At 54.1% G+C, this 21,544-nt stretch overlaps 1 protein-coding gene and 1 long non-coding RNA gene across 2 annotated transcripts in view; one reads left to right on the top strand and one right to left on the bottom strand.

The window, feature by feature from the left end:
* Positions 1-4,297, top strand: part of Abcg1 (ATP binding cassette subfamily G member 1) — a 60,131-nt gene extending 55,834 nt beyond the window's left edge. The window contains exon 15 of the mRNA XM_046438932.2: positions 549-4,297. Coding sequence (XP_046294888.1) covers positions 549-777 — 229 coding nt within the window. The 3' untranslated portion in view covers positions 778-4,297. The remainder of the gene's footprint in view (positions 1-548) is intronic.
* Positions 4,298-12,248: 7,951 nt separating this feature from the next.
* LOC124089155 (uncharacterized) lies at positions 12,249-17,495 on the bottom strand. The gene is made up of 2 exons (XR_006850632.2): positions 17,117-17,495; positions 12,249-15,674 (listed from the first exon to the last, which is right to left on the bottom strand). It is a non-coding gene; the product is annotated as an uncharacterized LOC124089155 (long non-coding RNA).
* Between the last annotated feature and the right edge of the window lie 4,049 nt (positions 17,496-21,544).

Here is a 21,544-nt window from a genome sequence, read left to right on the forward strand (position 1 = left end):
GGGCACAAGTGCTGCTCTTCTGAAAGGTCAGCCCAGACCCAGGTGCGTTGTTCAGGAGAAGGAAGCCGACACAAAGCCCCGCAGAAGGCTTTCCCCAAACACGTGTGTGCAGCCGAGCAAACCAGAGGCCTGGTCTGTATTCTGAAAATGAGTGTTTTTGTTCTGGCTGGGTGAGGCGGGCACAGAGCCACAGAGGGTACACAGCGTTTTATCCAAGTGCTTGTATGTCCAGGCCAGGGTGCCCAGCCCCCGGTCACATCTAACCATTAAAAGGTGCGCAGTATTGGAAGGAATCCAGTGTCCGTCAGCTCATTAACCACTAAGTGGGTGCATCTGCTCATCCCGTTGCGTTTTGCTGGAGGAAACAAAATTGGGAAGAAGCCTAGTGGGGCTGTTTCTTGGACTCAGCTCATGGCACTGTTGAGAAGCTCAGAAGCTTCCGGAAAGAAAGCTGTGGGGGTCTGGAGGCCTGCGGGGCGTCCGGCAGCAGACTGGCCTGGGAGTGGCTGAGCAGGCGGGCGGCCCCATGCCGGCGCTTTCCTCCCCAGGTATGGCTTCGAGGGCGTCATCCTCTCCATCTACGGGCTGGACCGAGAGGACCTGCACTGCGACATCGACGAGACCTGCCACTTCCAGAAGTCGGAGGCCATCTTGCGCGAGCTGGACGTGGAGAACGCCAAGCTGTACCTGGACTTCATCGTCCTTGGGGTTTTCTTCATCTCCCTGCGCCTCATCGCCTATTTTGTCCTGCGGTACAAGATCCAGGCAGAGAGGTAAAAGCCCCGGATGGCTGCAAGGAGCAAACGAGACATGTGGCCAAGGGCCCTGAGTCGCCGCGCGGCCTGCGCCCGAGACGAGACTGGAGACCATGCGGGCTGGAGGGCTCTGAGATTGCTCCTCCGCCCGGCTGGGTCGGTTCTTCTCTCCATCACCTTTTCTAGCTGTAACTAGGAAGATGTAGAAAGGTTTGTTTTTTACACACAGGATTTAAAACCGCCACAGCTGGTGACGAGGGGCTCCCGTGGAAAGGCTCTTCCTGAGGCCCGGTGACGCTTGTCCTCCCTGAAGGTTGCCTGGGAGCTGGATGTCCTGGGGCAGGAAGTGCGAGGGCAGGACCCCACATTAGGACTGCGGTTTCTAAGGTCATCTTCCTGAGGTTTATCTCTTCTCCATCAGAGTCACTTTTCCAGCCAAAAGTTGATAAATTGCATTCATTTTAAGAAACTGTATCTTTTTAGCACTTGCTGAGGACTTACCCAGGGTAAATTCCACGCTCTGTGTAGAGGTACCGGGGTTCAGCCTGATGCCAGAGTGGGTCGGCTGCAGGGGGAGCCCGTGAAAGGTGCAGGTGCCACTGCAGGAGGAGTGGCTCCACACCACCCCACTCCCCAGGCAGCACTGCCCAGCTGACCACAGCTGTAGGACCAGGTGGCCACCTCTTGCAAGCCCTTTTCATTCCCATGTGCTTCTTATTTTAAGCAGACTAGATCGTTTCTTCCTAACTTTCTGACCACCTTCATTTTTCCTAAAAAAGAAAAAAATATTGTGTAGAAGATAACCCCTGTTGATTTCTAAAGAGGTCTCCTCCTGGTTCCTCTCCCACACCATCTACCTCCGCAGAACCTGGGAGGCTGAGCTTAGGGCAGTTGCAGCTGTGGCCTGGGGAGATGAGTCAGCTGGAGCAGCTGGTGAGGGGAGCAGCTGGACCAGAGGGGGCGGTGCCGTGAGACCCTTCTTTTTCCAGAACATCTGTGCTAGAGCCCTCTCCTGTGAAGGCTGTGTTTTGCGTGGGCAGGTCGCTAACCTCTCTGAGCCAGTGTCCTCGCCTGTAAATAATTGCACCAGACCATGCGCCAGGTCCCTTCCAGCTCCAGAAGGTTCTGAGGTCCCTCACTCGTGGCCCCAAAGCTTTCGTTCCCTGCTGGTAGAGAATGGAACGTGTCTGGATTTTACTTCCACGTGCATCTGGTTGGAAAATGCTTAGAGAGTCTTTTTATTTTTTTCACTCCTTGATCTTTTTTAGTAAATCCAATTGAAATGCAAGTAAAGTGTAGTTTTAAGTTTGCTTGTTCTATACAGATATGGCCTTCTAGATTCAGTTTGTAACCAGGGTCAAACTTTGCCTTTATAAAAGTCTTCATTTGATTTCAAGTGTGAGACGTTGCACACAGGTGAGGCCTGGGAATGGAGCTGGAAAAGCGAAAGCCCTGTGTAGAGCCTCAGAGACCCCCAGGCGGGGCCAGCCCAGAAGCCCCCACCCCCACCCCCACCCCCGGCGCTCATGGAGCCTTCCTGCAAGGGGCAGCGCCATAGGGCCACAGGACATGTGCTCCAAAGACAGCTCCCTTCTTGCAGAGCCTGAGACTGCAGTGCCACACCTCGGCAAGTTCAGAAGGGATCCTGAGGTTCCTCTAGATTTAGAATCTGTTTCCCAAGAGCACCAAAGCCCTCTGAAGGGATTCTGCTTCCCCATTTCCAATTTCCACTGTGACAGATTATTTTTCCCTTAATAAATAAGGATCTGATTGGGGTCCTTCCAAGGGACAGATCTCTGGGACAGATCTCGGGCTGTCCGCAGCTGGAAGGGAAGGCACATGCCAACTGTGACAGGGTTATTTTAAAGGCACCCATCCCTCAGCACAGTGTTGCTGGCCCCTTCCCTGCAGTCCTGAGAGGGCAGCCAGGCAGGCCAGAGGCCTTCCACCCCCTCCCGGTGCCCCCTCCCGGTGCCCTCCCTCTCCCAGGGTGGCTGTGTATCTACAGACATACGCGCACCAGGAACGTGCTGGTGTGCAGACCTGCTCCAGGTGCGTGTCCGGTACTGTGGGTCTCCCTGTCACCCTGCTGACCTTGTGTTCCCGGATGCTTTGTGAATACCTGCCCCCGTGAGCTAGGTAGGACAGCAACCAAGCAGCCAGCTGTGTTTCTAAATCATGGCGGTCAAGCTGCATGACAGCGCTCGTTCCTGTGCCGGGATGTGACCCAGACAGCGCCCCGCGTCTGATGCCTTTGGTGACTTCTGGCTGTAACATCCCTCCCCTGCTCCCCACCTCGTCTGAGAGTCCACAGCCCCCACTTCTCCACTTCTACTCTGCTGGACATCAGCAGACAGTTAAGCCCCTCTCAAGTTCCTTTGAGTGGGCAGGCCTGTCCCCAGGGAGGGGAGCAGCCCTGGAGCACCTGACAGAGCTGGGGCTCGAATATGACCCCGCCACCTGGGGGCACCTTCAGGACCAGGGCAGCCACCATGAGGGTTTTAGGTGAAAACTCATGTCGAGCCCACAGAGGGTCGTTTTCCCCACTGGAGGTCAGGCGTGGTCAGTGTCCACGAGGTAGCAGCCACCTTCGTGGGTGTCAGAGGGCAGAGCCCAGGGTGCCATGTGCTGAGCCAGCCGCCCTGCGGGCCCCTCTGTTCCTTTGCTCCTGCATCAAATCTCCCCTGATCCAGCCACGGCCTGGTGCTGTCCTGGGCCCGGCCGAGGGAGCTCCAGGCCACCCCTGGCTGTGCCTGGAGGCTCCGCCCCCTTGCAGGTGAGGAAAGCTGAGGCTGGAGAGGCCAGGCTGTGCTGCGGCCCCGGAGCTAGGAAGAGCAGAGGGGGCTGGAACCTCGGGCCGACCCCATGTCCCTGCTTTTTACTTTGCTCTGCTGCCTCCTGTTCGTCACATGCAAATGTACCGGAGTCGCTTCGGCAAGTATAAGTGCAACAGTACATCAGCAGATACTCGGTCAGTTACGCGTCTTGCCAAGCAGATGGCTGAGGTGAGGGAGGTCTGCCTCTCTCTCCTTTGAGGGCCTTATATCCAGTGCCATTTGGGCGTTGCTGGCCGGCCTGGGGCTGCTGTCAGCTTGTCTCAGTGGAGAGGGACCACCCTGCCCTTGCCTGGTCCCAGCACAGCCCCCCTGCAGGGACTGGGGCTCGACGGGGCTGATGTGGCTGTGTGTGTCTACAGACATCCGTGCACATGTGTGCACGGGAACGTGCTGGCGTGCAGACCTGCTCCAGGTGCGTGTCTGCTAGTGTTATTCTGTGGCATTCTTCATCTCAGTAGCAAGGTGGTCTCTGAGCCCTCACTGCCTTCACCCCAAAAGGAAAGAGAGCTTTCTCTCCTCTCGTGCCTGCTGCAGATGGGGAGAGTGTGGTCCTGACCTGCCAAGGCTTCTGTCTGACGCCAGCTAAGTCGGGACAAGACGTCAAACAAAACCCAGTGGGCAGAGGGAGGTGTAGAGTGTATGAAGAGAAAGTCAGATAATTTTAAGGAATAAAGACTGCTAATAAAATATTTTGTATAAAACTTTTTACTTGCATTCAGTGTCAAATGTTTCAAGTGATTGGTTGGGTTTTGCCAAGTGAATTGAGGCTGAGGTTGTATTTGGAATCTCCTTGCCCCCTGGAGAGAGCTCTGTTCATTTCCTGATGACACCTCTGCTGTGGTCCCCTTTCCCCCTTGGACAGGTTCTACGTGGACTGTTCCGGGTGTGAGATTCCCTACTGTCCTCCAAGAATCCTCGCCCACATCTCCTGCTGGGTTCACGGGACCCCCACCCCAAAGTGTGCCAGACCAGCTCCAGGCTTGGAGCGATGGTCCTACACGCAGCAGCCCATTTGGGCTTGCCCAGCTGTCCTGCCCCTTGGTCCTGCCCTCGGTCCTCTGCACCACTGCAGGGTCTCCACCCCCAGGACCCAGGGACATTCCAGCAGAGGACGTCCCTGCTGGCTGCTCTAGTGCTGCAGGAAATCCATTGCTCAGGCCCAGACTCTGCTGAGAAGCTGCTGGGGGGAGGCAGCCCTTGGGAGGTTGGGCCCCAAGTCAGGGTGAGCGGGACCAGGAGTGGGGACAGGTGCTGCCTTAGCTCCCGGCTCCTGGCGTATTGTCCAGATGATGTGCCTGAAATGTTCACTTTCCAAGGGCAGCAGTGGCTTACACCTGGGCTTTCAAACTGGACTCATTCTCACCTCTAGGACAGAGAGCAGGCTGGGCAAGGTCATGGCAGCCACACACAGGGGTCCGTGCAGCCCTCTAAGGGCAGGGAGGGAGGGAACATGGGCACGAAGGGCAGCACCCCAGGTGGATGCACACAACTTGTGTGCTCGTGGCTCTCAGTTTGCTGCCCCCTCTCCCCGCTGCTCTCTGGGATGCCCGCTGCTCTAACACTGCAGTCATGGTCCCTCCAGCCCTTGGCATCACAGATAACCCCCCTCCGCCACCCAGCAGCCTCTGGTGCCTGCATTTGGGGCTGTCCCTCCTTGGGAAACTCCCTGGGAGCAGGGAAGAAAGAGGCCCCACACCCCTACAGCAGTTGGATTTCACCTTTGCAAGCTCGATTCAGCATGTACCGTGGCACCCCCTGTCCTGGGGGGTACATTCTGAGACCCCCAGAGGGTGGCTGACATTGCACGTAAGAAGAACCCTATATATAGGACCATGAACCCCCAGGATTAAGTTTTATCTATAAATTAGGCACAGTGAGAGATTACCAACCAACAACAGAACAATCATATCAGTGCACCATCACAGACGCCTTGTCTTCAGCATCTGTGGACTGTGTCTGGCCGTGGGTAAGTGGCAGTGTGGACGTGAAGCCTGGTGAGGGGGGACCACGGACCAAGATCCAGGCTTCCATGGGGCTGGGCTGGGGCTCAGTGGCGAGGGCTTGGCCAGCGTGTGTGGGGCCCTGGGTTGGATCCTCAGCACCACAAAAACAAGCAAGCAAACAAACAAAGGAGAATAAAGGAAAAAAAAAAGAACCCCGGCAGGAGGAGGCTGAGGCCCAGGCTGTCCTCCCTCCGAGTCTGCCTCCGGCCGTCCTCTCTTTTCCCCTTTCTCCTTCTGTCTTCCTCAGCCGCCGCTCCTCCTCCTGTGGCCTCTCAACGTGCCCCTCGGAGCGTCCCTCCAGCAGGTTTCGGTGCCCGCCCAGCGTGCCCGCGGCCAGCAGGGCAGCACGCCTGGCCTGAGGAGTGTGAGGCTGATGGTGTGAACAGGGGCCAGGGTTGGGATGCCTCCTGTCCTCAAAAATAGTCCCCTGGCATCAAAAGGAGATCCCACCCACGCCCACGGGCTCCCGCATCCCCCAGGTGAGGCAGTCCCGGCACTGGGGCAGAGCCCGGGCTCCCCCGGCAGAGGCAGGACGGGAAGGAAGCACAAAGCACCCTCGTCTGTCACGCCCTGGGGCCTCGGCGGGGCCTCGCCCTTCTCCTTGAAGGGCCTCCCACGCCGAGGGGTTCACTTGCCCAGCCTCTCGCCTTTCTGGTCACCCCTTTCAGGTCCACAGCCAGGACGTGGGCACAGGTGCAGGGGTGTCACTGTCACTGGGGATCATGGTTTGGCAACAGCCTCTCTGCCCCTGAGATCTTGGGGCCACACTGTACAGAAGGTGAATCCGGGAGGGTTCCTCTGGCTGGGTGGCCCGTCCTCCTGTGAGTGTCTCTGCTGAATGGACGTAAGAGAGGGTCTGCCCGTCCCTTCAGGTGCCCCGGGTCTGTACCTCGACACGGACTTAAACATGCCCACAGGCAGAGATGGTGTTCGTGTGACATTATCAGACCTGGTCTCTGGACACCTGGGAGCCCCTCACCCTGACGTGGTGAGCTGGCAGAGGTGCTGACAAGGCTCGGCCGGGAGCAGTGAGGCAGGACCCGCCCTCGTGTCCTGCTTGGGGGCCTCCTCAGTGCCCCGAGTCTCCCCTGAAGGACACTCGGCCAGGCCCTTCCTGCTGGTGCTCCATCTGCCAGATGCAGGCACGCCTGGGGCCCTGTCCTAGCAGGGCAGTGTGCCCAGCAGGCTCCTGGAGCGTCACGAAAACTGCCAAGTGGGGGAGCTGCAGGCTCGTCCACGGCAGGAGTTGCCAAAACAGCTCGCATCTTAGGGGAGCCCGACCTACATCTCCAGCTGGTAGACGCACCAGGGGTTGACGGGAAGTTAGGAGATGACAGGCTTGTGGAGGTCCTAGGGTGCCTCTGAATCGGATGATACCACAGTTTGGTTTTTCTGAAAATATTTTTATGGACAATGGTGGCAATTTGCTTCTTAAAACTTTGTATTTTTTACACTTCTGTCATTGTGATCTCTGGGGTCTCTTCTCCATGACCTTTTGAATATGGACTCCAAAACTTAATCATAAATATCTCATCATTACTCACTGGCCAAGTGAGAAACAGTGGCAGAAGATCCTATCACCAGATTCCCAATACAGTGGACCATTTGGGCAGTGCCGTGCTCCCCCAGGGCTGAAGTTGCCAGGTGTGCCTCCCCTCCCCTGGCTTCTCTGCACTCCGTAGCCCTGTAGGTGCCTGATGGTAGCCCAGTGGAGGAGAATCGCTACCTTTTACCCCTGGACACCCTCTTTAATCTTTCCCCTGTTCCTGCCCCAAAGCAAACATCAATGCAAGCGACTTTGCAGACAGCGTGTGAACTGTGATTGATAATCCTAATGGGTAATTATTTATCTGTTTTTATAATGATTCATGGAGAGCCCTACCTGGACTTAGCCATGCTACCTTAGGATATAGAGCGGCTGCCCACCAGGAGATGTGCACCATTAGAAGAGTGACACACACAGGGACATATATGTTATATGTTCAGAAATAACATTGGCTCCTCGGGGCACTTGTTCCCTTAGCTGTTACACTCTGTGGGGATGCTGAGTCAGGACAGACCTGGGATGGGAGTGTTCTGACGCACCCAGGGCTGCCCGCCTGTCTCCACAGGCAGCTCTCCTTAGAGTTGTGCTTGTGTTTTTTTGCAGACTTGAACTTCTTGAACTTGGTTTCTGAAATTAGATGCCAGTTATGGAAATGTGCCATACACCAAATAAACATTGTTACTTTCAGATTTCTACTTCTCCCTCTTTTCTCTTCCACTCACTGGAGCTCAGACCTGCTGGGGCAGTGAGCCCAGGTCGGGTAGAGCAGCAGGGTGGTCCTCCATACGTGCCCTTGTTCCTAAGGAAGCAGATTCCTTGTTAGGTGTTAAGACGGAGTCGGATCTGCTGGGAAGGAATTAGGGGATGGTGGGGATGCCTCCAGCCCCGAACTTGACACAGGTCGTCCGAGGTCCAGTGTCCACCCACATGTCATCTCATTTCACTGCCATCAGAGCCACATAGCTACTACCAGTCACATTTTGCAGATGAGGAATCCAAGGCTCAGAGACGTTAGACAGCTTACGCAAGGCCTCAGAGCTGGTCAGTGGTGGAGGCAGAGTTCAGACCGCCACCGTCAAGCTGGCGGCCAGGACTTCTGTCCACTCATCATACTTTCTTTCCTGGGAAGAAGATTTTTAGGATTGGGAGCACAAAAGGAGAGCCCGTTTTGTCCCAGGAAGTACCCTGGGGAGTGGAGAGTTCTCCCAGCCTTTCCTTAGGCATCGGGTGACGTGCCAGCTTTTTGAGGGTCCTTGGGGCGCAGGCATGTTGGGCTGGGCCCTCCTCTGGGGCTGGAGGAAGGTGTGTGTGGGGACAGGACAGCAAGACCCACCTGGCCAGGCACTGCCTCAGCCCATGTGCTCTGTACCGGCCTACAAGATGACCAGGCTGACAGCAGAACACAGTGTGCCCCTCCCTACTGCCAGACTCTGAGGACACGGTGCCCTCCCTGCATGCCCCCACCCACTGCCTGCCCCAACACAGCAGTGCACCACACCGTAAGGCCTGGAGCTCCCCATTCTGGCTTTAACAACTGTGTGGCACACCATCGTTGGAATGTTCCAGAATCCATGCAGCCATTTCTCTTCTGAGGGGCACTACTGTGGTTGTTTCTACAATAAACCATGCTTTAATCAATCTGGAAAATCAGCAAACATCCTTCTGTCCTCACAATCTGCCTTTCAAGCTGAGAAGTCCTTCTGGAAACCAAGGAAGGAAAGCCAGGACGTGAGACAAAGGTGTGGAGAAGAGTGGCCTGCAGGGGGCGCTGCAGACCCTGCGGTGAGCGCTCCATCTCTGAGCCCCCTTACCCTGGCATCCAGGTGACGCCTGCAGGCAGGGGCTCTCAGGACTGCAGGTGTGTGGCGCACCTGATTCCCAGTGAGGCTGCAGGCTGTTTGAAGCAAGGAGCCTCCTGAAGGTATTTTTTGTTTTGTTTTGTTTTTAGCTCATTGCAGTTATACATAATAGTGGGGTTCATTTTGACATACTCAGGCGTGTGTGTAGCAGTTTGCTCTATTTCAGTTCCCAGAACTTGTCCTTCCCTCCCTCCTCTCTGTCCTGGCCACCACTGTCTACAGGTCTTCCTCTGTCTATTTTTATTTGGCACGTCACAGTTTATGTGCAGGTGGGGCCCCCAGGATGTTCTGAAGAACTGGAGGATTCCCCTGCCATTTCCCCTCTTGGCTGTCCCCCTGTCTCCGTGCAAGCGGTGATGCTGTGCTCGGTGCGGCCCTGCTCTAAAGACACCAAGGCAGTCCTCCCCCAAGGCCTCGCAGCCTGGCCACTCCTTGGCTCTGTGTCCTGGTTTCTCCTGATTTTCTCGTCTGTAAACACCTGGGTGCCCTGTTTGAGGGCAGGTGTCAGAGGAGACAGGATCTTCTCTGCTCCCACATAGGTGATTCCCCTGGTTAGCGAGGACTGGGGTGTATGGGAGGAGCACAGCAATGACTGCACCCATGTAGGTGTCCAAGGGCACCCTCCAGAGCTGGGCACTCCAGGGGCAAGGGGCCTGCCCTCCAGGACAGAGAACCAGGGCCAGGCCTTGGGGATGGACATCAGAGAGGGTCAGCAAGACAGAAGGTCAGCGGGGTCTAGGCCAACAGGCTCAAGGACAGCTGCCCAGAGAGAAGCAGCAGATGATTTGGGTACACTGAGTGTGGTCTCCCAAGCTCAAGGGCTCCGATAGGCCACCTCAGATGCCACGTGGCAGGACAGATGGCATTGAGGGCCAGGTGAGCCGGCCACATGCTGGTGTTCCATACACCCTTGGAAATGAACTCGCAGTTTTCCAACTAGGAAGCCAGACGTCGCCTGTGTGGGCAAATCGGCAGAGGTGTGAATGCACGTGTGTATATGAGATATCTTCACACACACAGAAGTCACTCTGTGGAAGTGGACAGCTGGACCTCGGGTCTGGAGGTTCGCAGAACAGTGCGGCCTTCACCACCACCCCGTCTCAGGGTGCTGTCCTTGCCCACCAGGAAACCCCACTCACTAGCACCCACTCCTGGTCTCTCCCCAGCCCAGACCCTGACCCCCTTCCGTTTCTGTGGATCTTCCCGTGCTGCGCATCGTAGGGAAATAAAATCATGCAACACGTGCTCCCTGTGTCTGGCTTTTCCACTTAGCACGAAGCACACTTGGGTTTTTACAGCACAGTAAAACCTAAGGAGGAAAGGCAGTCAGGAGCTCAGAGAGGTGGAGCACCCCACCCCAAGCAGGAGGCGGGAGGGCGGGAGGGCTCTGGCCTCCAGGTGCCCACCTGTGAGGAGTCTTTTCAGCCAGCACCTTGCTTCACAGCACTGTGTGGTCATGACAGCTACTGTGACTGTCCCCATTCTGTTGATAGGGACCTGCCGCCCAGAGAGTCTCTTGCCCTTTACAGTACTTGACACTGTCTCTTCAACCTAAAGATGCAGGACCAGGGGAGAAGTCCAGTCTCTGGAGGAGGCAGGCCCCTGCCAGGGCTCAGTCACACAGCAAAGGGAAGCTATGAGGCCACTCTGGAGGGTCATCTCTGGCCACACAGATGCCCAGAGACACCCTGCTACCTGAACCCCTGCATGGGATCACCTGAATCACAGCGAAGGGCGGCTCATGGAGGCAGGAGCAGGCGGCCGAGTGGGCAGCTCACAGGCCACTACGGGCATCGTGTATTGAAAGGAGTAGCTCAGCCAAGGTCCAAACTGGACAGGCACGCTCCCCACGCCTCACCTGCCAGGTGTCACTAGAAGACGTGGGCACATTCAAACCAGGAGAACAACAGACGGCAGAAGCGACTTTGTGATAGGACACAGAACAGAACGGCCACCAGGCTCACACTTAACAAATGGGGGTGTCACCATCCTGAGCTAGTCTACAGGTACAGGCAGTCGTCTGGGGAACCCTGCCCTCACAGTCTCCTGCCATCCCAGGGCCTTATTTATATGACACTCAGAAATGTGCCCCCCGATTTCCAAATGCCCCTGCTGGAACAGCCTCCGCTGGGCTAGAACACGTGTCTCCACCCCTGACCACTCCCACAAGCCCTAGAGGAGGGCAAGAATGGACCAGGCAGCCCAGAACAGGCTTGGTGACAGACTGGAGAGAAGCTGCCCAGCCTGGTGTGGCCCTTGAGACCACAGGAGCACTGTGCTCCAGGTCAGGCAGCTGTCCTTGCGCCTGTTGGCCTAGACCCCGCTGACCTTCTGTCTTGCTGACCCTCTCTGATGTCCATCCCCAAGACCTGGCCCCCGGTGGATGGAGAGGCAGACCCCAGCACCTCGAGGCACCCAAGTGAGAGCATCAGCAAGAATCCGTGTGGAGTTGGGGTTGCCCTAGAGACGGGGTGTTCCCAGGAAGGGGTCTGCTCAGGATCCGTTGCTGCCGGGAGGGGCTAATCCACCGTTGGCTGTGGCTGGGTTCTTTGTTCTGTCCAGGACGGAGGCACAAGCCAAGCTGTGCTGATCTACAAGGAGCGCAGTCACCCAGAGTGCCAGGAGAGGGCGACAGTGGAACAGCCTCCACTGGGCTACAACACGTGTCTCCACCCCTGGTGGTTTGGACACAGTTTCTGCTGTGTCCACAGGATGGCAGAATGGCCCCTGTCTGCTCTAACCCAGTGTTCAGGGAACTCTCTGGGAGTGCCCTTGGGGCTTCTGCCCTGGCTCCTAACACACACCCTGCCTGGGGCCCCAGGAAGCATCCTGAGTTACCATGGTAGGGGAAGGCAGGGCAGAGGGAGGTGGTGCTGGAGGTGGGGAACCCAGAACAGAAGGCCGGGGATCCAGTTCACGTCCATCCCAGGGCCCCGGGAGGACAGCCTCATCACCCAGCCCAGGGCAGCCCCAGAGAAAAGGGGCCCTTAAAGGACTTCACCCAGGGAGAGCAGAGCCAGGACTTGACTGAGAGGTGGAGCACCCCACCCTACAGCAGGAGGCAGGAGGGTGGAGTGAAATACTAAAATGACTTCACTTGATTTTCTGCCAAGAACTTTCAAGAGAAGTATTCATAGGTAGTGAAAAAAAAAAAACGCATGATGAACAAAACACAAAAATTCCAAGAAAGACAGGGTTCAATCCCCTATTTGAACAAATGTGCTTCACCCCACTCACCAAACCCTAGCTCTTGTTCCAATAAATCTTTATTTATAAAAACAGGTAATCCCAATAGCTCAGGAGGCTGAGGCAGGAGGATCACAAGTTCAAGACCAGCCAAGGACTGGGGATGTGACTCAGTGGTTAAGCATCCCTGGGTTCAGTCTCCAATACCAATAATAATAATTAATTAATTGATTGATTGATTGAATAAAGCAGGTGGCCATCCGCTGCAGCATTGCACTGAAATGCCTTCCCTCTGGATCACTGACTGGGCCTGGTGGACCCCTGGGTGGGTGCCTGAGGCGGGGCCTCCTACACACCCTTTCCTGTCTCCAACCCTCCTGCCGCTCTGCCAGCAGTACCACCTGGTTCTGGAACCAACATGATTTGGGGGAAGACTTTACACACGCGGTCCCTTCCCTGTGCCTTGGCCTGCCAGGCCTCCCAGCCCCAGCCCGTGCCCTCAGAGCCCAGCGGCTCTGCAGGCTCTGCTTGTTCGGGGGAGTCAGCATGCAGGCTCCCGGGGAGGGGGGCGGGCGGCATGCGTCTCCTTCTCGGGTGAGATCTTGCCGTCCTGTCCTGGCAGCCAGCGCCCCGCAGGCCCTCCTCCCTTCCATCCCCGGGTGTCTGCCTGCCCGTGCCGGCGTGCTACAGGTCCTGTCCACCTGCACAGGCCCCAGCACAGACTGACTTAACCACCAGGGCTCTGAGCTGCTTTGAAAGTGGCCCTGAGGATTCCGAGGTCCAAGCCTCCCACTTGGGCTGAGGATGAAGTGCCCGGATCGGGGTGTCTCAGCCTAGGTGCTGCTGTAATAGACTCCGTCCTTCAGAGGCACCAGCAGAGTGTTGCTCAGCGGTGGGGGCAGGAAAGGCCAAGCTCAAGGTGGCAGCAGGGCGGAGTGTCTGGAGAAGGCTGTTCAGAGGGTGCCTCCTCGCCGTGCCCTCGTGTGGCGGGATGGGGGAGGGAAGAAGGGCCTCAGCCAGCACAGGCACCACTCTGCCCATGGGACAGAGCCACCAAGCACTCCCAGAGTCCCCACCTCTTTACTTCAACGTGAATTTTGAAGTGGCACCCGCAGCAGGGGGGCCATGCTCCTGGACAAGAAGCCCAGGATGCGTGGAGCAGAGGGCCAGGGGCTGCTCGGGCAGGAACAGGGCGAACTGTGGGGCCCATGTTTGAGTTCCAGATGGAAGGTTAGGGCCCTGCTCCTGTCCCCACCTGCGGCAGTTCTCCTGGGTGAAGAGGGTGCCAGAAGGTGGCACCTATGCGTGGGGTGAAATAGCACCTGTGCCTAGGGTGGAGGTGGCTCAGTGTCCGGGCTGACCTAGGGGTCCTCCCACATCCCTGGGAGACACACCCAAGCTTTTCTGATGAGGTCCTGAGCAGCCAGCAGCACACAGAGACACCATGGCAGGGTGACCACTGCCCCCTGAGAACAGCCTTTGCTGTTGTATTCAAAGGACACGCTTCTTCCTCTTCCTGTCCTGCTCCTCCCCAGTCTCTCCCCCTCCCTCATCTCAGGGAAACAGGGTCACCTTTCTTCCCCATGCCAGTGCTGGGGAACAGGTCCGGTGGTCAGTGTGGGTAAGAATGACCAGGGTCTGGTAAGAGAAAATTGGCTAACAACCGTTTTCAAATCAGGCAGCCGACATGGGTAAAAGTAATGAGGGGCGAGAGGACACGATTGTTTTTCAAAGAAAGATCAAAGAGTAGCTGAGGTTATTTTTCAAAAGACTTTCGTGCTCACAGTCCTAGGCCCATATTCAGGGAAGAAAAAAAGACAATTAGTAATGAAAGAGCGAAGTCTGAGGGCTAAGAAGAGCAGGGCGCCCCTCCCTCAGGCACCCTCCTCTTGGGAGAGGCCGTCCTCCATTACCCTCTTAAATAAAATTGCTTCCCTTGGCTGTCCACGGCGTTCATTCTCCGACTCTGTGGAACACAAACTTGGTCCCAGTCATCCACAGGCAGAGTTGTCAGCAGGCAGAGGTGATCTGTAGTTGAGCACATGCCCTCCACAGGAACAAAGTGGTGGGACCATTGAGTGACCAGGTGGACAGTGGCCACAGTGCCTGTGAGGGCGACAGAGCTGAGGCCATGGTGCTCACCTGGGCCTCAGGCTCCATAGTAGAGAAGAATAAGATACAGACACCTCAGGGCCTCAAGGTTCTGGGGGTCGTGGTGCAAGGGCCCTGAGGCCAAGTACAGGAAGCAGGTGTGGGTCCAGGGGCCTGATTCTTGCTGGGTGATGAGCTTTCAGGGCCAGAGGACCCAGCAGCCAGTGAGCCATCTAGGCTGCCTGCGCACTTGCCTGGTCCCTCTGCTGTACATCATGAGCACCAGCTGGTCTCCAGAGGCAGACAGGATGAGGGGGAGCAGGAGGGAGCCTCATGCAGGAGTCCTCCTGAGCGCAGAGTGCTGCCACTGCCCCGGTCCTGTCCTCCGAGGCATAGACAGCCGTTGGCTGCCCACTGCTCACACCACTCAGGACCACAAGTCAGCAGGTGGGGGCCCGTCAGCCCTCCACGCCCTGCCTCATCCTGACAGTGCTGTGGGATCGTGGGGAGGAGCCACCAGGAAGAGATGAGCGCTCAGGAACTGGACAAGAGGCCCAGGGAGGGCCTGGGCTGGGGAGGCCCTCTGGCACCATGGAGGACCAACAGCTGGAGGGCTGTCCCCCGGGCCGCAGGGTGGGGCCGCACTCTCTGATCTTGGGTGGAGAATCCTGCACTAACTGAGTCTGTTTTCTGTGGTGACAAAATATCTGAAGCAGGACACTTAAAAAGGAAGGAGTTTGGTTCACAGTCTGGAGGCCCAGAGCATGGGCTGTCCTTAGAGGGCAAGGGCCAAAAAAGGTGGGCATCTGCTGGGCTCCGGTGAGGGCCACATGGAGGAGGGTCACCGTGGCAGAAGCTCCTGCAGAGAGCCCCTGGGGATACAGCCACAACCCACCCTCTGGGGAACTCACTCACTTCCTGAGAGCCACATCAGTGCCCCCAAGGCCAGGGCCATTTCCCTCTCAATGACCCTCCTCTTTGCAGAACATGCACTGGTTGGCTTCCTGTTCTCTGAGGTTCTTTCCGTCCCTCTGATGAGCAGATCAGGTGACTCACCAGGGCTACAGGACCCAGAGAGGGGTCCTGTCATTCTCTGGGTCCTGGCTGTCCTTAGAGGGAAAGGGTCAAAAGGCTGGCTGCTTTTCTTGGCCACCTTCTTCCTCTACTTTCATCTCCAAGTTTTAGGTGTTAGGCATCCAACAGGCCAGTATCCCCAGGCTTGAAGTGGAGGTAATGGGTCTTAACTCTCAAGTTTATAATTTACAGTTCCTGCCCATTTAACTGGGACCAGTGTGAGTACTGGAGTCAGCACTGGATGCTTTCTGTCCTGTAGGTGATGGCTTGGAATCTCAAGTTCACACAGCTTGTTTGATTAGAAGCAGTACCTCTGCAAAACACTAAGAGGCGACAGTTATAATGTTTACGAGGAAAATACAAAATGAAATTAACAGCAAAAACATATTTAGCTTGTGTAATAGCAATAAACCAAGAAACGTGACTTTTATCATCTTAAATCTTTACCTAGTAATGTATTATATACCCTGGGTTTTGTTTGTTTGTTTGTTTTTGAGACTATACTAATCTTTACAAAAAAAAAAAAAAAAAACTATCTTCTGTACAAAATTTTAAATAAGCTTAATTCAAGCCCACTTCAGAGCCATCATAACGTGAGTAGGAGGGGAAGAAGAACCTTTATTCAGCCGAGCCTGGCCGCTTTCAAATCTGAGTAAGTGTTTTATTTCTAACTCTCATCTTGCCCCCTTTTAAAATATCATTCTATGAATCTCTCACATATTACTTCCCAAGTCTTTGAATATCAATTAACATAACACAACATTACATCTGAAACATGAGTCAACAAAGGCAAGAGAGACTTAGCTTTCTTTTTGTGGAAAAAGTGGCACAATGCTTCCGTATTTTATAAAGTCGACCTATAAACAAATCAGGTCTCCCAGTACCCTCCAAAAATACATTTTCACTTCCATCCCAATTTAAAGAGTAACACAAATTTTAATATATAAATTATTGACCACAGATGACCTTTATCCAGTTATAAAACATTAAATAACATAAATAAATTTAACCAAATGTGTTATTTCTGTATAAATCTGAAGGAGACTCTTGCTACAGACAATGTTAGTTTGGAGAACACCAACTTTGTGAAGTGCTCTCCTAAGATTTCCATTAAAAATGTTTAACTTTTAAAGTAAAATTTAGAATCTATAGTGTGCAGTAAATAGTCACAGGTCTGCATGGATTAGCAGTACTAGCAAAAATTAGCCTTAAATCTCTTTTACATTTAGGAAACACTGTAATGATCAGAAATAGCCTTATTCAAAACAAACCAATGTAAGGAGAGTGATCTTTCTATGTCAGATACAATGTATAAAGGAGAGCACTTACTGATTACCTTCCAGCAAAACTAGATAAACTTTCATTTTACAAATTTACATAACACTTGACAAAGCTTGAACAGATATACTTCTCAGATATATACATATATCGACTTACATATATTTAGGGTGTCAGCTACATCATTATAACATAAAATAACTGTTGTTCATTTAACCAGTCACAAAGTAATCATTTAAAACACTTTAAAATGTGTACAAACTCTAATTCCTTTAAAACTTAATTTCCCCAAGTGATAAAACCTAACAGTTACAAGAAAATTATCTTGATAGATAAGAGCAGATGAATATTTCAGACTTAAAATTATCTTGATAGATAAGAGCAGATGAATATTTCAGACTTTCCTTTTATCACTAATGTTAATTTTAATAATTTTGACTGTACTAATTATAGCCAGTTAATTACATACAACCTTTTTAAGATTTACCTTCCACAAATGTCTGCCACTTTCTCAGATGTTCCACGACTGTTTACATCTGTAGTTTTATCCTCTTCTACCTTGGACTTTACCACCATGTGGGGGACCGTCACACTGAATGACTAGCATTTTCCTTCCCATGATTGGAAGAGGCTCTGTTGGTCACTTTCGTAGTGACCTGGTCACTTTCGTAGTGGCCTAAGATGCTGCCCCAATCCTTGAAGTAGCAGAATGTGTCTTCATGCATAGCCGTGGCCTCCTGCAGCCCCAGGGGTCGAATTACCTGACCTGTCCTTGTAACCCTACCCCTCTTGACCTTTTTTGGATGGAATTTTCTAAAGAATGGGGGTCCCCCCAATAAAAGCTCACTTCTGAGCATGCTAACTCTCTCGCGCCAGCCTCTTGTGACTTTCCTCGCTCTCCCATTTGGGGAGCTTGAGGCCAGAGCAGACGAGCCGCCGTGAAGCTTGATTCAAAGGTAAAATGTGTGTCCGTGTTTTATTTGGTGTCCCAGGAAATTCACTCGAGCGATCTAAAGTTTAGCTGCCCGCACTGGTCGGGGGCTGCACCCCAAGAATATTACTTTACCAGACAAAATACTTTCTCATCCAGAAACATTTCTCTTACCTTCTAATTTTCTGTTCTCCAATATATTTCCATACCTATAACTTTCCTATATCTCTTTTCTAGTTTCAGACCCTTTCATAAATTCATATGAATGCTATCTGTGCATTTAATCTACACAACAAATTTCACCCAGGACAGGAATCAGAAAATCTGTATATACAAAAATGTGCCTTGATCTTCTTCCCTCCCAGCTGGTGTTCCAGAGGTTGAGGTACAGGACATTTTTGAGCCTGACCTGCCTCTGTTTTCACTGTCACATGCCGTCAGCTCTAAGTGAGCTCCCCACTGTCAATGGTACCCAGAGGCTGCTCTTGGGTCTTTGGCTTACACTAGGCGCATTGATATGCAGTGGAGGAGGCCATTCCGTCCTTTTCTTTAGGCTTCCTAGAAGGTCCCTTTGCAGAGGCTGTCACCAAAACAGAGGTGGGCCTTAGTTTCTTTATCTTTTCTGGGTGCAGTGGTTTACTCTGCCAGGCTCTTCAGGCATTTGGTTTGGTGGGATACTGTTATGTTAGAATTGGTCTGCCCCAGTAATGGATATCCTCTGGCCAAATGGAGTCTCCTGTCAAATCTTAAAAGGGGAGTCTATTCCTGTCCCCAGGTCCTAAACTGACAAGCGGGAACCTACTGCCACGTCCTCTGTGGCCAGCAGCCTCCACCCCAGGGCCAAAGGCGCTGGAAGGCAGGGCAGAGCCGGTTCCCGTTGCCCATTTCTCTGCAGGCAGGCAGCTCCCCTGGGTTTCTGCCCGGCTCGGGGATGGGGTCCTTGACCCACAGGGAGGGATCTGCAGCTGCCGGGGGCCAGGCGGAGGAGCAGTGCTGGGGCCAGCTCTGGGTTGAAGGCTAGGAGTCTCTTCTACCCTTCTTCTGGAGTCTGCTGTCCTCGCACACCAGAGGCTGTGCCTTTTGACACCTGCAGTTGGCTCCTGAGGGTGCCCACCCCCCTGCACCTGCACCGAGGCCTGTGGGACCGTCCTTCATAAGCTTCACCTCTGACAGACCAACTCCAGCTGCAAGGTGCTGATAGTCCAGGAACACGACGCAGAGCCGCGTCTCTCTCTTAGTCAGGCTTCTGCCTCTAGGTGGCCCTTTCACTGTGATCCCTCTCCTCAGAGACTGCCAGTAAGATCCCCTCAGCATGGCCCTGTCTTAAAGGCCAGAGAGAGACCCAAAAAGAGGAACAGGGAAGACGGGGATCCCTGAAACCATGCCTGGCACACAGCCACTTTGAAACAGACAGACTTGCACGTGCCAATCTCTCACACTGCCTTTTCCTCTGACAGGCCACCCCCAGCTCCATGGGTGTACAAAACAGAAAGACAGACAGCCAGAAAGGATCCGCCCACCCAAGGCCAACCAACAGAGGAGAACCTGCAACAGACCAAAAGGGAGTGAAAGTCTCCAGGTCCTTAATAGGTAGGTTTGAGGTGGCTAAGGAAACAAAGCACCAGGCACCCACACAAGTGACAGAACAACCAATCAGGTGCCAACAGACAAGCAGTGACGGTGCCTCCTGACCACCTGTCAATCAACAGGGTCTCCTGATCAATCCTGGAAGGACACAGATCTCAGCAAGATCCCCTGACCAACCCCAGGAGGACAAGAGACTCTAAAAACCTTCCTTTTCTGTCCCAAGCCCTCCTTCCAGCCCTAAGCCCAATAAAATCCCAATCCGACTGGAGACACAGGTGGATAGTTTCCCATGAGCCTGGTGCAATTCCAACTGCTCTGTTGGACTGGAGGGTCTCCCTCTCCCCGGGAGCGAATCTCAGTAAAGCCCTGTTCAGCTGCTTTTAATCTGCCTCCTTTTGGTCACTGGCACCTGACCTTCCAGTCCTCAAGTCCCACATAACCCTGACTCCTTCTCCAGTGGCACAGCAGATGTTCCCACAGAGAAGAAGATGTCCCCACGAAGAATGACCACATGTGTGGAATCCAGGTTCTCAGTGTGCACACTGGGTGCTGCTGAAAGCTCCATCTCTCTCCCCAATTCCAATCCAATAACAAGGACACCGTTTTTAGAAAAAGGAAAAAGAAGGTTTATTGCTTTGCTAGCAAAGAAGAAACACAGGGGACTCCTGCCCCACAGGCTGTGACTCTGCCCCTCTTTAACAGGAGGCTGCTAAAGAGGTGGGTCAAAGGCTACAATTCCACCTGTTCATCCAGGGCTGTAATTCACTTTTGTTAATTTGGAGACATGTGGGAGACCAACCCAGCATGAGACTTGAATTGACTCCCCTGCTGAGCCATGTGGCATCAGGCACCCATGCTGCTAGACTGTCCCGTTCTTCTAGGGTTTGAGGGACTTGTGTCTTCCTGCCCAAGCTTGTCTCCTTATAGCCCCATGGGTGGAGCTATGCTCACATGTTCCTTTGTAATATAACCCCTTGCCCTGTTTAGGATAGAATCTTCCATGGAAGTGCCTTGTGTGTGTCCCCTTCTCTTACTGTGCCCTTGGATGTGGCCTACCCTGGTGTCAGTCAACCTGCTGACAGTGGACATCATGAAGATAGACTCAGCCCCCTGAATCTGACCCCTTGCCTCACTTGAATAGCTTCTCCTCAATAAAAGGGGTCAGCGTGTGCTCTCTCTCTCTTTCTGCGGACTCTTAAGGTCAGAGGAGCCATCACATCGACCCCAATAAAAAAGGTATTTGTGTCTCTTGTGTGGTTACTGTGCACAGCCCAGTCAGCCCAGTTCAACTGGAGTGAACCCAGTCACGAGAACAGAAACCCAGCAGAGAGAGTCATTTCTGAGATTTCTGGTGCTATCCCCAAGCCTGCATTGCTTCATTCCTATGGAGGGGGTGTACTCAGGGACAGATATCTCTGCCAAGGATGGGGAAGAAAGGTAATCCTGTTTCCCCTGACATTAGGAAGAAGCAGGGAGAGAGGGAGAGAAAGAAACAGGTCCATTTTAAAAACCAGTTGCAGTGGCTGAGCAGCAAGGGCCAAGTCCAAGCCTAAAGTGGACCCTGTTACAGTAGCAAACTCAATGCACACACAGAGTAGTGAGAGAAACTTCTAGAACCTGTGTGAGCCATGGTGCTAGCTCAGCTGGGGACAAGCTCACTGGAGAGGTGGAGCAGCTCTGTGGGGGAGGAGGAGGGCTCTGCCCAGCTGCAGGCTCTGGGTGGCACTGAGTCACTGTCAGGGGAACAGAGGGAAGCACAAGAGACCAAGGCCAGGTAGAGCACAGCACAGGGGGCACCTGAGCCCAGGTCAGGGAGGGCAGTCCTGGCACAGCAGGTGCAGGTAAGGGGGGCTTTGGAGACACAGGTGGTCAGTTTCCCATGACAGATGTCTTGCTGGAGGGCGAGGGGTGAGGGCACATGCAGGTCAGGGAGGGAAGTCAACAGAGCTCAGGCTCCTGACCCAGCCCAGGGGTCTCAGCAGCTGTGAGGCCTGAGGCTGGGCCCAGGGCCAGGGAAACTTCACATCCCTGCAGCTGTGATCGGGCTCAGCCTCAGGGCTGGGCAATCTGTGAGGAGAGGGGGACAGGACCCAGGCAGCAACATGGCCAGGCGAGCACGGCTGCAGCCCTCCTCAAGTGCAGGGCAGGCCTTTGGTGCACGCCCAGGTGCTGGGGGTCCCTTCAGGTCAGACAGGTGGCCCCACAGACCATTATGAAGGGACAGGAAGGTTTTGGATCCTAAGACCAGGACTTCCTGACATCGTCCTCTCAGTCCCAGCCGTAGGACAAGTACCTGAAGAGAGATCCCCCCTCAGAGGCCAAAGGCAGTTCTGTGGCACTTCTAGGGAGTGGGAGGGCAAGGTCAGGGTCCCAGCACAGGGTCAGAATGAAGGCTGC

This window comes from Marmota monax, unplaced genomic scaffold (genome assembly GCF_021218885.2).
Source record: "Marmota monax isolate L192 unplaced genomic scaffold, Marmota_monax_Labrador192_F-V1.1 WCK01_AAM20220418_F8-fsc00125, whole genome shotgun sequence".
Taxonomy (NCBI): Eukaryota; Metazoa; Chordata; class Mammalia; order Rodentia; family Sciuridae; genus Marmota; species Marmota monax.